Below are 13230 nucleotides of genomic sequence, written 5' to 3'. Positions count from 1 at the left end.
CTACCTGCGTTCCATGTTTCTCCCTTTGTCCCCACTAGAGGTTATTTTTCCAGCCTCAGGGATCTTTTGAAAACCAAAATTAGATTGCTGTACTCCTCTGTGTCATGTCCTTCAGTGATTTCCCATCAGAGTTGGAATAAAATCCGGCTTTACCTTAGCCTGCAAGGTGATCTAGCCCCTGCCTGTCTCTGACCATATTGCATACTGCCCCCCACCTACTCTCCCGTTCCCATTTCACTTCAGTGATACTATTTCCCTGCTTTCAAGCACTAAGCTTATTCTTCCACTCAGGGCCCTTATATTTGGTGTTTTCTCTATGTGGAACACTCTGATCTTTGCAAGGCTACGTGTTTTTAATTCTTAGGGTCTTTGCTCAAAAGTCTCCTCCTCAGAGAGACCTCTGCCCTCCCAATCATTCCCTTTCCCCTTTTAAATTTTCTTCATAGCGCCTATCAATATAATGACAGTATTTATTTATTGCCTGCCTCTTTTCAAATTATAAGCTCCTTTGAGAACAGGGACAATATCTGTCTTATCTAACTTTTTTTTTGTGTATGTGTGTGACAGAGACAGGGGGACAGACAGATAGGAAGGGAGAGAGATAAGAAGCATCAATTCTTCGTTGCGGCACCTTATTTGTTCATTGATTACTTTCTCATATGTGCCTTGGCCAGGGGGCTACAGCAGAGCAAGTGACCCCTTGCTTAAGCCAGCAACCGAGGGCTCAAGCTAGCAACCATGGGGCATGTGTGTGATCCCACACTCAAGCTGGCGACCTCAGGGTTTTGAACCTGTGTCCTCTGGGTCTCAGTCCAACGCTCTATCCACTGCACCACTGCCTGGTCAGGCTTATCTAACATTGTATCCACAACAGCACCTAGAATAGTGCCTAGTACAGACTAGGTATTCATTAAATTCTTGTCAAATGACTCTGACCGGTGACTCAGTGGATAGAGCATCAGCTAGGTGTATGGATGTCATCCTGGGTTCGATTCTTGCTCAGGGCACACAGGAGAAGTGACCATCTGCTCCTCCCCCATCCTCTCCCTCTTTGCCTCTTGCAGTCTGTGGCTTGATTGGTTTGAGTGTGGCTCCGGGTGCTCTGTTGGAGTGCATCGGCCTCAGGCGCTATAAATAGCTCACAACTTGAGCATCAGCCGCAGATGGGGTTGCTGGGTGGATTCTGGTTGGGATGCATGTAGGAGTCTGCCTCACTGTCTCCCCTCCTCTCACCTTAAAAAAAAAAAAAAGAAGAAGAAAAAAAAATTTATCTCAAATGAAAGGATCAATCCATCTATCTCAGTACATTAGAGGTTGCTTTTACTAAAAAGCATCTTCTATCTTATTTTTATTCACTAGCCAAAAATATAAGCCATTTTCCCCACAACTTTATAAATGTCTGATTTTATTCATAGAAATTTAAAAGGACATTTGTTCATTAAAAATGTATTCACTTTATAATAAAAATTCTATAGATGTCAACATTTAATCATCAATTTTTTTTTATTAACAAGTACTCAGTTTTTAGGCAGAAATATTACACTTTTTTCTAGAAAAAAATGTAATTTAGCTTTCTGTAATGGAAGTGTATATGGGGATTAACTACAAAATTCATGCCTCAATAGGAAACTGCTTAAAGTATGGTAGGAAAGAGAAAAGATTTAGACATTTTTTTCTCATTGAGTAAACTTTAATTGAAGGAAAGAGGGGTTATAATGTAATGAAATGTCATGTATTAGAGATCTGATGGCTTTTAAAAAAGTTAGTCTTGTACATTTTATTTATTTACTTACTTACTGTTTTATTTTGAAGTATTATCCCCTAGAAGAAGTGCTCACAGCTGAATATTTACTGGAAGAATTTAGACCTGATTTAATAGAGATGGTTCTCGATAAACTCAGACCAGAAAATGTCCGGTGAGTCACTCTACAGGTTTTACTATTACATACTAAATTTTCAATAATGGTCAGAATCTAAAAATTTGAAATTGTGAATAAAAGGCTTTCTTTAAAATTTTTTATTGAGCATGATTCCAAAGTAGAATAATGTAATGTACCAGTACCCAACTTAAACAGTCTGTGCATGGCTTGTCTTTTTTACCCTTACCCACCCCTCTTACTTATCCTCCCTCCATTCTAAATACTATCTCTAAAACATGAAGAATCTATCATGAATAAAATGTGATAATAGATCTTCACCTGGCTTTATCTGAACTCAGATGCCCAAGATCAGCTCACCCCTCTGGTTTTAAAGCAAGGGAGGGCACCCTCTCTCTTTAAAGTAGAAGTAAGGATTACAGTCTCAGAATTCTTCTGACCAACCAGCGGTCAGCCAGGAGGTTGAAGTTGGCAGAGCTCTTACGGTGGCAGAGCTGTTACTGTTACGGAACGGACAGCCCTAAAGAAGTATGAACTACTACGTTGTGTTTCTGCCTTAAAATAGAATTTATACATATTTTTCTAAAATCAAATAATGGAAGGCATATACTTGACTGCCACATATTTTTTTTTTTATATACAGGGACAGAGAGAGTCAGAGAGAGGGATAGATAGGGACAGACAGACAAGAACGGAGAGATGAGAAGCACTAATCATCAGTTTATCGTTTTTGACACCTTAGTTGTTCATTGATTGCTTTCTCATATGTGCCTTGACCGTGGGCCTTCAGCAGACCGAGTAACCCCTTGCTCGAGCCAGCGACCTTGGGTCCAAGCTGGTGGGCTTTTGCTCAAACCAGATGAGCCCGCACTCAAACTGGCAACCTTGGGGTCTCGAACCTGGGTCCTCCACATCCCAGTCTGATGCTCCATCCACTGCGCCACCGCCTGGTCAGGCGACTGCCACATATTTTGCATTTTTAATTTTTCACCTCTGTCAAGGACATATTTCTAAAATTCTTCTGGGAACTTGACAGTTGAGTAAATTTGCTTTCGACACAATTATTTTGTGATTTTACCTCATTCATGTCTCTAAAATCAATCAGTAAGAAAGAAATTAGTCCATCTGCAAAATGGCAATAGTACTTTATCTTTCTGTATGATGCAGAATGGTTTAGCAAACTTGAAAAGTGTCCAAATATAAGGCAATGTTGTTAAGATTATATAAGGATATGCTTCTTTTTCAAGAAAATAATTTAAATTATGTTCATATGGTTCTTGCTGCCCAATAAGCCAATAATTTGACCCATCAGCTCTTTGTAGGAGTCAGTCCTCAGGAGCAGACATTTTACTTTTGTTTAAATGGCCTGTTTCTAAATTCGATGTCATGTGCAATTAGAATTGAGAACCTTCTTTCTCTCTACCCTCATTTGGAGGAAAAAGCACTTTTTCTACAGCGGATTGGTTTTTCTGGCTGTGTCATTGTAAGTGCAGCAGGGCAGTGATAGAGTTCAGCACAGCTGGATAACAGTGCCAGCTATCAGAGTCCAGCACAGCTGGATAACAGTGCCGGCTATCAGAGTTCAGCACAGCCTGGATAACAGTGCCAGCTATCAGAGTTCAGCACAGCTGGATAACAGTGCCAGCTATCAGAGTTCAGCACAGCTGGATAACAGTGCCGGCTATCAGAGTTCAGCACAGCTGGATAACAGTGCCAGCTATCAGAGTCCAGCACAGCTGGATAACAGTGCCAGCTATCAGAGTTCAGCACAGCCTGGATAACAGTGCCAGCTATCAGAGTTCAGCACAGCTGGACAACAGTGCCGGCTATCAGAGTTCAGCACAGCTGGATAACAGTGCCAGCTATCAGAGTTCAGCACAGCTGGATAACAGTGCCAGCTATCAGAGTTCAGCACAGCTGGATAACAGTGCCGGCTATCAGAGTTCAGCACAGCTGGATAACAGTGCCGGCTATCAGAGTTCAGCACAGCTGGATAACAGTGCCGGCTATCAGAGTTCAGCACAGCCTGGATAACAGTGCCAGCTAGCAGGCCCGACTGGGGGTGCTCGGGGCTAAGATTTCTTTTTCTAATACTGACTGAGACAAGTTTAACATTGTAACCATGTAGAAAAATAAACAAGAATATTATATCCTTCAGAATTAAAAGAACCTTAAAGGTCATTTAATTCCGTTTCTGTCAGATGTATATCTCTTACGCATTATCTCCAACATGTAGCTACCAGCCTCAGTTTAAATTCCTCCAAGGATGGGGAACTTATTCAATAACAAGGTACCCAGTTCCATTTTACCAGTCCTAATTGTTCTTTTGAAAGTTGAGACTTGATTTACCTTTACAAAGATGTTTACCTATTACTGCACCATCATTATCATCAGCCACTTCCTTTGATCCTGTCACTTGGTGCCCATTTTACCATATTAAACCAACAAATACAACTGCTGGGTCTTTGCCACAGGCCTTGCTTAAGTCAATATAAATCCATTCATTTGGGAGGAGTTATTCTTGGTGAATTCTTGGGAGGTCCTAGTAATAACTGTCTTACTTAAATGTTTGACAGACTGTGTAGTTTTTTGTTTGTTTGTGACAGAGAGAGTCAGAGAGAGGGACAGACAGACAGAAAAGCAGAGAGATGAGAAGCATCAATTCTTCATTGCGGCACCTTAGTTGTTCACTGATTGCTTTCTCATATGTGCCTTGACCAGGGGGCTACAGCAGACCGAGTGACCCCTTGCTCGAGCCAGCAACCCTGGGCTCAAGCTGGTGAGCTTTGCTCAAACCAGATGAGCCTGCACACTCAAGCTTGAGATCTTGGGGTCTTGAACCTGGGTCCTCCATGCCCCAGTCTGACATTCTAGCCACTGCGCCACCGCCTGGTCAGGCCAGACTCTGTAGTTTTGTTAATGCATATAGTCCAGTGGTTTATGGTTTTTAGGCTACACACCGTTTTCTTTCTGAAAATTTGAGCATTTGCACATCTCCAGTCTTCTGCCTCTTCTATGGCCAGTATTTCTAAAAAGTGATGTGCAGTGATCCTACTGGGATTTGTTAGTTACCTAAGCATCGGAGAGTGCGACTCATCTGTGTTAGAGATATGAATTTATTTGAATCACTTGGCTGGCTCACTCACTAATCCTAGGCTTCAACTCCTTTTTTCTATCAGTTCACCTTTGCAGTTTAAAAGACCTGTGTTTCTTTCAAAGACAGTGTAAATAAGAGGTCAGTAGTTCTGTCATATGCTAACATGAAGTCAGCATGTCACATTTTGCTTTTTTTTTTTTTTTTTTTTCATTTTTCTGAAGCTGGAAACAGGGAGAGACAGTCAGACAGACTCCCGCATGCGCCCGACCGGGATCCACCCGGCACGCCCACCATGGGGCGACGCTCTGCCCACCAGGGGGCGATGCTCTGCCCATCCTGGGCGTCGCCATGTTGCGACCAGAGCCACTCTAGCGCCTGAGGCAGAGGCCACAGAGCCATCCCCAGCGCCTGGGCCATCTTTGCTCCAATGGAGCCTTGGCTGCGGGAGGGGAAGAGAGAGACAGAGAGGAAAGCGTGGCGGAAGGGTGGAGAAGCAAATGGGCGCTTCTCCTGTGTGCCCTGGCCGGGAATACATTTTGCTTTTATAGGTCATGTGTCCTATTGGATTATAAGTTACTTCCACATAGGAACTGTGTTTTTCCTTTCCCAGAATTCAAGCTAATAAGGGTTCAGTAACAGTTGATTGAATTCTCTAAGCTTTTAGCCTAACCTTTCTTTATTTTCTTCCTTACTTTTAAGGAACACTTTTAAAAAATGTTTCTTAGCATTTTTCATGAACCTCATTTTTTAACACTTTAGCCTTCCTGTCAGTGTCCTTTAAGTTTGGTTTTGAGTTTCATCAATAGAATTTTTTCACCTTTCTTCTGGGTGTATCTTTTGAAAATGAGATTTGATATGACACTATAGCTACTAGTGGATAGATATAGAGTTATTTTTAGTTTGAATCCTTATTGAAAAGTAATGAAACTGAAGTCCAGAGACTTGCCTAATATAAATCTTAACCTTGATTTTGGCAAGACCTCAAAGAACATGAGTCACTGGTATCATCCGGAACCCGGGTTTCTTATGGCCAGGTCTGTGCTCTCTCTACTCATTCTGTTTGAAGTCACCACAGTTATCTAGGAAGCCTCTCCTCATTCTTGGATGTCTTTCACCTTTCTCACTCAGGCATTATTTGCAGAAGTCTTGTGAGAGTTCCTTCTTTGGGAACCATATTGCCTTCGAGTGTCTGTAGGCAAATACTGTTCCTGAATGGGTCCCGTCCAGCTCCAAGAGCTATTCCTTCTCCTTGAACATTTCTAAATGACTGACTTGAAGTCGGCAGTCAGCATTCGTTCTAGCCCACTGTTCCCTTTTCTCACTGTTGTAAGTTTCAGTATGAAAAGAAAAGATAATTTTTCTCTTGTATTTCTAAGGATTGTGTCAGTGCCTTATCAGCTTTCACTTTGTGGACAGAATTAAAGGAAAGAATAGCACGGCCACACACATATATATGTGCGTGCACACTCACATGACACAATTTAAGAAACAAGTAATCAGCCCTGGCTGGATAGCTCAGTGGGTTAGAGCATCATCCAAATATGCAGAGGTTGCTGGTTTGATCCCCAGTCAGGGCACATACAGGAACAGATGTTCCTATCTCTCTCTTCCCCTTCTCTATCTAAAATTAATTATTTTATTCATTCATTTATTCATTTATTTTTAGGTGAGAGGAGGGTAGAGAGTGAGGCAGATTCCCACATTCGCCCTGACCAGAATCTACCAGACAACCTTGTCTGAAATCAGTCCTCGAGTGCTGAGTTATTGTTAGCACCTGAAGTTGAGGCACTCTGACCAACCGAGCTATTCTTAACGCCAGGGCCACCCTCAAACCAATGGAGCCACTGGCTACAGGGAGGGAGAGGGAAGGGAAGAGAAGGAGATGGTCACTTCTCCTGTGTGCCCTGGCCAGTAATCGAACCCAGGACATCCATACACAGGGCTGACGCTCTATCTACTTAGCCACTGACCAGGGCCAGTAAATACATTTTTTTTTAAAAAGAGAGAAAGGAAATAACTCATCAGGACTGTTTTTTAGCATAAATTTTCAGCAGATAGTCTAAGATGCTACCATGACCACGCCAATTTTTCTCAGCTGTCTGCAGTTAAATATACTGCAGCTTTCTGTGCTATACTTTGATGGTTGTGACTTTTCTCCTAATTGAAGTGCTCCTCTGCCTCTACACTCCGGTTCATAAATTTCCGGGTTGGTTTGAGGTGGTATCCTGTCTCTATAGCTGTTCCCCTTCCCTGCCATTTAGAATTTATTTTTTTAGTACACACTCTTTCATTGTATATTTCAGTTTTGAATTCCTCGGTGATGTATTTTTAACTCCTGGTTTGCAAAGGTGTCTCTTTGTGATTAGGTACACATTTGATATTTGCCTAGTTTGAGGAATTATGTTTATCTAATTCATATTTACTTCCTTATGACATTTAAAATGTTACCCGTACACTTTACTTTGATATACAAGTATCTAAATCCCTTGGGATTATACCCTTCTTCCTCCAGGTTTTTTTTTTTAAATCAATTGAGAGGCAGGGACACAGAGACAGACTCTCACATGCACCCTGATAGGGATCCACCTGGCAACCCTGTCTGGGGCTGATGTTCTGCCCATCTGGGTCTGTTGCTTCGTTGCTCAGCAACCAAGCTATTTTAGTGCCTGAGGTGAGCGATGGAGCCATCCTCAGCACCCCGGGCCACCTTGCTTGAACCACTGGAGCCTTGGCTGCAGGAGGAAAAGAGAGAGAAAGGGGCAAGAGGAGGGGTGGAGAAGCAGATGGTTGCTTTTCCTGGGTGCCCTGACCAGGAATCAAACCCAGGGCTTCCACATGCTGGGCTGATGCTCACTGCTAAGCCAACTAGCCAGCGCCTATTTTTACTTCTTAACACATTTTTCAAAGGTCTTATTGCAAGTCAATCCATTTTTTGAGAAATAAGCAGGAGGAGAAGTTTCTAGGGCTGAATTTTAGCAGGCTCTGTTTCTTGAATGAATGCCCTTAAGATACATCGTGTACCATTTATGTGGCTATATGAGTTCTGTACAAACTCCACAAGTAATGCTCCAGAGGGCTTCTCAAATTGCTAACATGCAGCACTTCTTCTGGGCACAATAATAGGACTCCATTTGTTAAACCCTATGGTTCCTCTCTGAGTTTCTGTGGAACATACTCTTCTTTAGTATGTTCTCTAGAACTGGTAGTGGTCAATGGCAGCAGGACCAGATCAGTCAGTCATACTAACAGGTAGGTAAATTAGATTGCATATCCTATCTATCCTTAAGAAGATGATAAGGCCCTGTCTAGTTAGCTGCGTAGAGTATTTTGTCTAGAATAAGAAATAAATGGTGGTTTAGACAGTCAGACATTGAAGTTGGGGAGGTCCAGTGAGGTGCAGGTATTTGGAACACAGAGGTATGGATGGGTATTCAGTACGGAAGAGGTGGTTTTTTTTGTATTTTTCTGAAGTTGGAAGTGGGGAGGCAGTCAGACAGACTCCCGCATGTGCCCGACCGGGATCCACTCGGCATGCCCACCAGGGGGCGATGCTCTGCCCATCTGGGGCATTTCTCTGTTGCAACCAGGGCCACTCTAGCGCCTGAGGCAGAGGCCATGGAGCCATCCCCAGCGCCTGGGCCAACTTTGCTCCAATGGAGCCTTAGCTGCGGGAGGGGAAGAGAGAGACAGAGAGGAAGGAGAGGGGGAGAGGGGGAGAAGCAGATGGGCACTTCTCCTGTGTGCCCTGGCCGGGAATCGAACCCGGGACTTCTGCACGCCAGGCCAATTCTCTACCACTGAGCCAACCAGCCAGGGCCAGTACGGGAGAGTTTTGGTTGTAAGTGCTGGACTTTCAGCTTTGAGGCCATTGTTCATATTCAGAAGATAGAACCAGACTTCTAGGAGGACAGGTAAAAACAAGCAGGAAGAGACATAAACCTAGTTTTTTGAATTGGAACTTAGCTGAGAAGTGAAACTAGTAACAGACTGACTTCATGGCAAGCCGTACAAGCTATTGGCCTAGAACTCCTCTATCAACAAGATTCAGAATAGGATTGGTCCCAGCATGGGGTTGAGTTTGCTGGTGGGAGCGTAATGATTCCAACTTTGCTAATTAAAAGGCTGCAGGGGCAGAAATGTCCCTGATAATCCTTCACAAGGATTACAGAGCTTCTTTTGCTCCTGTATTGTAAACTTGTTCACTTACCTCTTGATGGCATTTTTTTTTTCTTTTTTTTTTTCTTTTCATTTTTCTGAAGCTGGAAACAGGGAGAGACAGTCAGACAGACTCCCGCATGCCCCCGACCGGGATCCACCCGGTATGCCCACCAGGGGCGACGCTCTGCCCACCAGGGGGCGATGCTCTGCCCATCCTGGGCATCGCCATATTGCGACCAGAGCCACTCTAGCGCCTGGGGCAGAGGCCAAGGAGCCATCCCCAGCGCCCGGGCCATCTTTGCTCCAATGGAGCCTCGGCTGCGGGAGGGGAAGAGAGAGGCGGAGGGGTGGAGAAGCAAATGGGCGCTTCTCCTGTGTGCCCTGGCCGGGAATCAAACCCGGGTCCTCCGCACGCTAGGCCGACGCTCTACCGCTGAGCCAACCAGCCAGGGCTCTTGATGGCATTTTACCTCTAACTTCCCCCCCGGAACTTTTTTCCCCCTTCTGACTTCTGGGCTGTTTTTATCCCATCAAAGAAAGCTTTTAAAAAACCAGAAGCTAAAGGGTTGCTTCTTTGTCTTGTCCCCTGCTCCCTGGCAGCAGGAAGGCTAATGTACATATAGAGATATATTGGATAGTAGTCTCTGGCAGGAAATAAAAACAGAGCACAAGTTAGCAAATAATAATAAAAGTGTGTTTATGGCTTTTTGGATCTCTGGATGAGCCAGTAGGTTTATTTAGCCATTTTTGTTCACCCCAGGCCTAAGCTGTTCCTGGGAAGAAGTAATTTCCTTTGCTTGCTTTTTTCTTTTCTTTTTTCTTTTCTCTTCTCTTCTCTTCTCTTCTCTTCTCTTCTCTTCTCTTCTCTTCTCTTCTCTTCTCTTCTCTCCTCTTTCCTTTCTTTCTTTCTTTCTTTCTTTTTTTCTCTTTCATGAAGACAGAGAAAAGGACAGATAAGACAGAGAGACAGGAAGGGAGAGAGAGATGAGAAGCATCAATTTTTCATTGCAGCTCCTTAGTTGTTCATTGATTGCTCTCATGTGCCTTGATGGGGGGGGGGGGGCTACAGCAGAGTGAGTGACACTTGCTCAAGCCATTGACCTTTGGCCTCAAGCCAGTGACCATGAGGTCATGTCTCTGATCCCACGCTCAAGCCAGCAACCCCGGGATCAAGCCGGATGAGCCCATACTCTCAAGTGGGTGACCTTGGGGTTTCGAACCTGGGTCCACCTCCCAGTTTGATGCTCTGTCCACTGCACCACTGCCTGCTCAGGCTGTTTAGCTTTCTTAGAAACTGTTTTCAGCTGACCTTGTTTCATTTTCTTCCTGGCTACTACTCTTTAAAAATTTTAGTCAATAGTATACCTACTTGGCCTTGGCCAGTTGGCTAGAGTGTCGGCCTGCCAGGTGGAAGTCCCGGGTTCGTTTCCCAGCCAGGGTACACAGGAGAAGCGCCCATCTGCTTCTCCACCCCTCCCCCTCTCCTTCCTCTCTGTCTCTCTCTTCCCCTCTCGCAGCCAAGGCTCCATGGGAGCAAAGTTGGTCCAGGCGCTGAGGATGGTCCCATGGCCTCCGCCTTAGGCGTTGGAATGGCTCCGGTTGCAGCAGAGCAATGACCCAAATGGGCAGAGCATCACCCTCTGGTGGGCATGCCAGGTGGATCTGGTCAAGTGCGTGTGGGAGTGTTTGTCTGCCAACCCTGCTTCTCACTTCAAGGGAAAAAAAAGTAGTATACCCACAAGAACCTTTCTTGCAGATACTTTTTCCCCACTAAAAGTTTTGGGCTATCACCAAAGGATACATAGAATGTGATCAGAAACCTCTATGTATATATTGCCTATTTCAGCTAAGGCTTATTGGATTTTCTGGGTGTTTTTTTTTTTTATTCATTTTTAGAGAGGAGAGGGAGAGACAGAGGGAGAGAGAGAGAGGAGAGACAGAGAAGGGGGGGGAGGAGCTGGAAGCATCAACTCCCGTATGTGCCTTGACCAGGCAAGCCCAGGGTTTCGAACCGGCGACCTCAGCATTTCCAGGTCGACACTTTATCCACTGCGCCACCACAGGTCAGGCTGGATTTTCTGGGTGTTTTTAAAGGCCCAACACATTCTTGCATATTATTTATACTTTCATGAGTCAAATTCTATAAATTTATATATACAACATGAGTTTATAGGTTTTTTTCTCTTTATTTTTTCCATGTATGTATAGGGTTGCAATAGTTTCCAAGTCTTTTGAAGGAAAAACAGATCGTACTGAAGAATGGTATGGAACCCACTATAAACAAGAAGCTATAACAGATGAAGTCATTAAGGTATGATGAACTAATCTGTGACTTAAGTCAGCTGTGTGAGGGACACACAAGAACATGAGCCCCTTAGGTCAACTAACTCACAGCCCAGGGTGTGGAGACTGAAGGCCCAGCACTGCCTGTGCCATCCTGAGAGGGGTAACCCGGGAGGTGGGGAGCTGGATCGGAGGTTCTGCATGGAGACAGGCACGGCGGCCACCTTCCTGCCTGTCTGTCAGGCTTCAAAGTGCCGGACAGAGTGCACAGAGAAACAAAGATACCGTGACAGGCAGGAAGAGATGGGAGCAGGGAGCCTGAAAGACAGACACGGGCTCCAGAGAGCTCCTGACCTTGCTGGCAACACAGAGGGAGGCCGTCTCTGGGATCACAGTGTCCTCTTGTGAGGAGATGCTGTAGTTTAAGCCTCATATTGCCTCATTGCTCTTTTTGTCAACACAGGAGAATTAGTATTGGTTTCAAAACAGGTACGTTTGGGTAGTATGCTACCCCATTCATCGGTAGTCAAGCTTCTGTTTGTGAGCCCTGTCTACTTGTCTATTACTTTTTCAGTTCTTGTTGACTTTGAGATTCTGTAGCTTTGCTCTGATTAGATTCTAGTTAAACTTAAATAACAGACATTTCTTAAATGTCTGTGTAATGATGATACAGGAAAAAAAAAGAAGAAACGGTTAAAAAGAAAATTATTCTGATACCTCTGATGTATTCACACCACGCAAGGGAGATTGCTGGAGCGCCATCTTGCTACACTTCAAGGAAAGCTGATCTCCCGTGAATGAGAGCTGGGTCCGAACTAATTCCAAAACAAGAAATACTTCAGTTTTTACTTACAAATAATACGGCCAGTATCCCCACTGTCGCAGGGACCAAAATAGAACTGCCAAAGCCACCAGGCTGCGCTGCATCATCTGGACGCCAAATTACTGAACCCAGAATTATTGGCAGTTGGTTGCTTTTTATTTCTTTTTTAAATAATGAAAAGTCTTATAAATTAGAGGCCAGCACTCGATGGCCTCCGATCTGCCCCACTCAGCTTTTGGCACTAGCCCAGGGAAGAGGGCCAGCGTGCAGGTGGTGTCGGCCCTGTCCCGCAATGAGTCTCAGCTTTGTCCTTACCCTTGTGCTTGAATTACTGCTTTATCTGAAAGTTCATGTGGTCATCTGGGAGAGGTGTGGGCCTGGTATTAAGAAGGACTGAGTGAAACAAGCCCAATGTAGCCTAGCATTTTTTTATTTTTTATTTTGAAAGAAGAAGTACTGAGTGAAACAAGCCCAATGTAGGTGCAAGTAACTGGTATAGGTGAAATTTTAACTCTTACATAAATGACATACTACCTAGCAGCTGGGAAATTCCCCTGTACTGATTATTCTTCATTCTTTTTTTTTTTTTAATTTTTTTTCAAATTTATTTATTTATTCATTTTAGAGAGGAGAGGGAGAGACAGAAAGAGAGAGAGAGAGGTGGCAGACAGAGAGAGAAGTGGGGGGGAGCTGGAAGCATCAACTCCCATATGTGCCTTCACCAGGCAAGCCCAGGGTTTCGAACTGGCGACCTCAGTATTTCCAGGTTGACACTTTATCCACTGCGCCACCACAGGTCATATTCTTCATTCTTGAAGAGCTGAAGCAATGGGATGAGGTTGCCAAGTGGTTACAGCGAAAAGCTGAAGCACACATGATCTTCCTGTGGACCTGTTAGCCTCAGTGTTCCACAGTCTCAGATAATCCCTAACCTTATTTGGTCATCTTGGTGGTGTGTAAAGAGGAGGGGTAGATAAGGATAAGACCTTGAT

At 44.2% G+C, this 13230-nt stretch overlaps 1 protein-coding gene across 3 annotated transcripts in view; it reads left to right on the top strand.

Annotated features, from left to right (window-relative positions):
* Positions 1–13230, top strand: part of IDE (insulin degrading enzyme) — a 116063-nt gene that overhangs the window by 70953 nt on the left and 31880 nt on the right. For all 3 annotated transcript variants that reach the window (XM_066238365.1, XM_066238364.1, XM_066238366.1), the window contains 2 exons: positions 1813–1916; positions 11341–11443. In XM_066238365.1, the coding sequence (XP_066094462.1) occupies positions 1813–1916; positions 11341–11443 (207 nt within the window). The remainder of the gene's footprint in view (positions 1–1812; positions 1917–11340; positions 11444–13230) is intronic.

This window comes from Saccopteryx bilineata, chromosome 7 (genome assembly GCF_036850765.1).
Source record: "Saccopteryx bilineata isolate mSacBil1 chromosome 7, mSacBil1_pri_phased_curated, whole genome shotgun sequence".
Classification (NCBI taxonomy): Eukaryota; Metazoa; Chordata; class Mammalia; order Chiroptera; family Emballonuridae; genus Saccopteryx; species Saccopteryx bilineata.
Note: the sequence above shows the minus strand (reverse complement) of the source record. Positions and strands in the feature narration are given on the sequence as shown.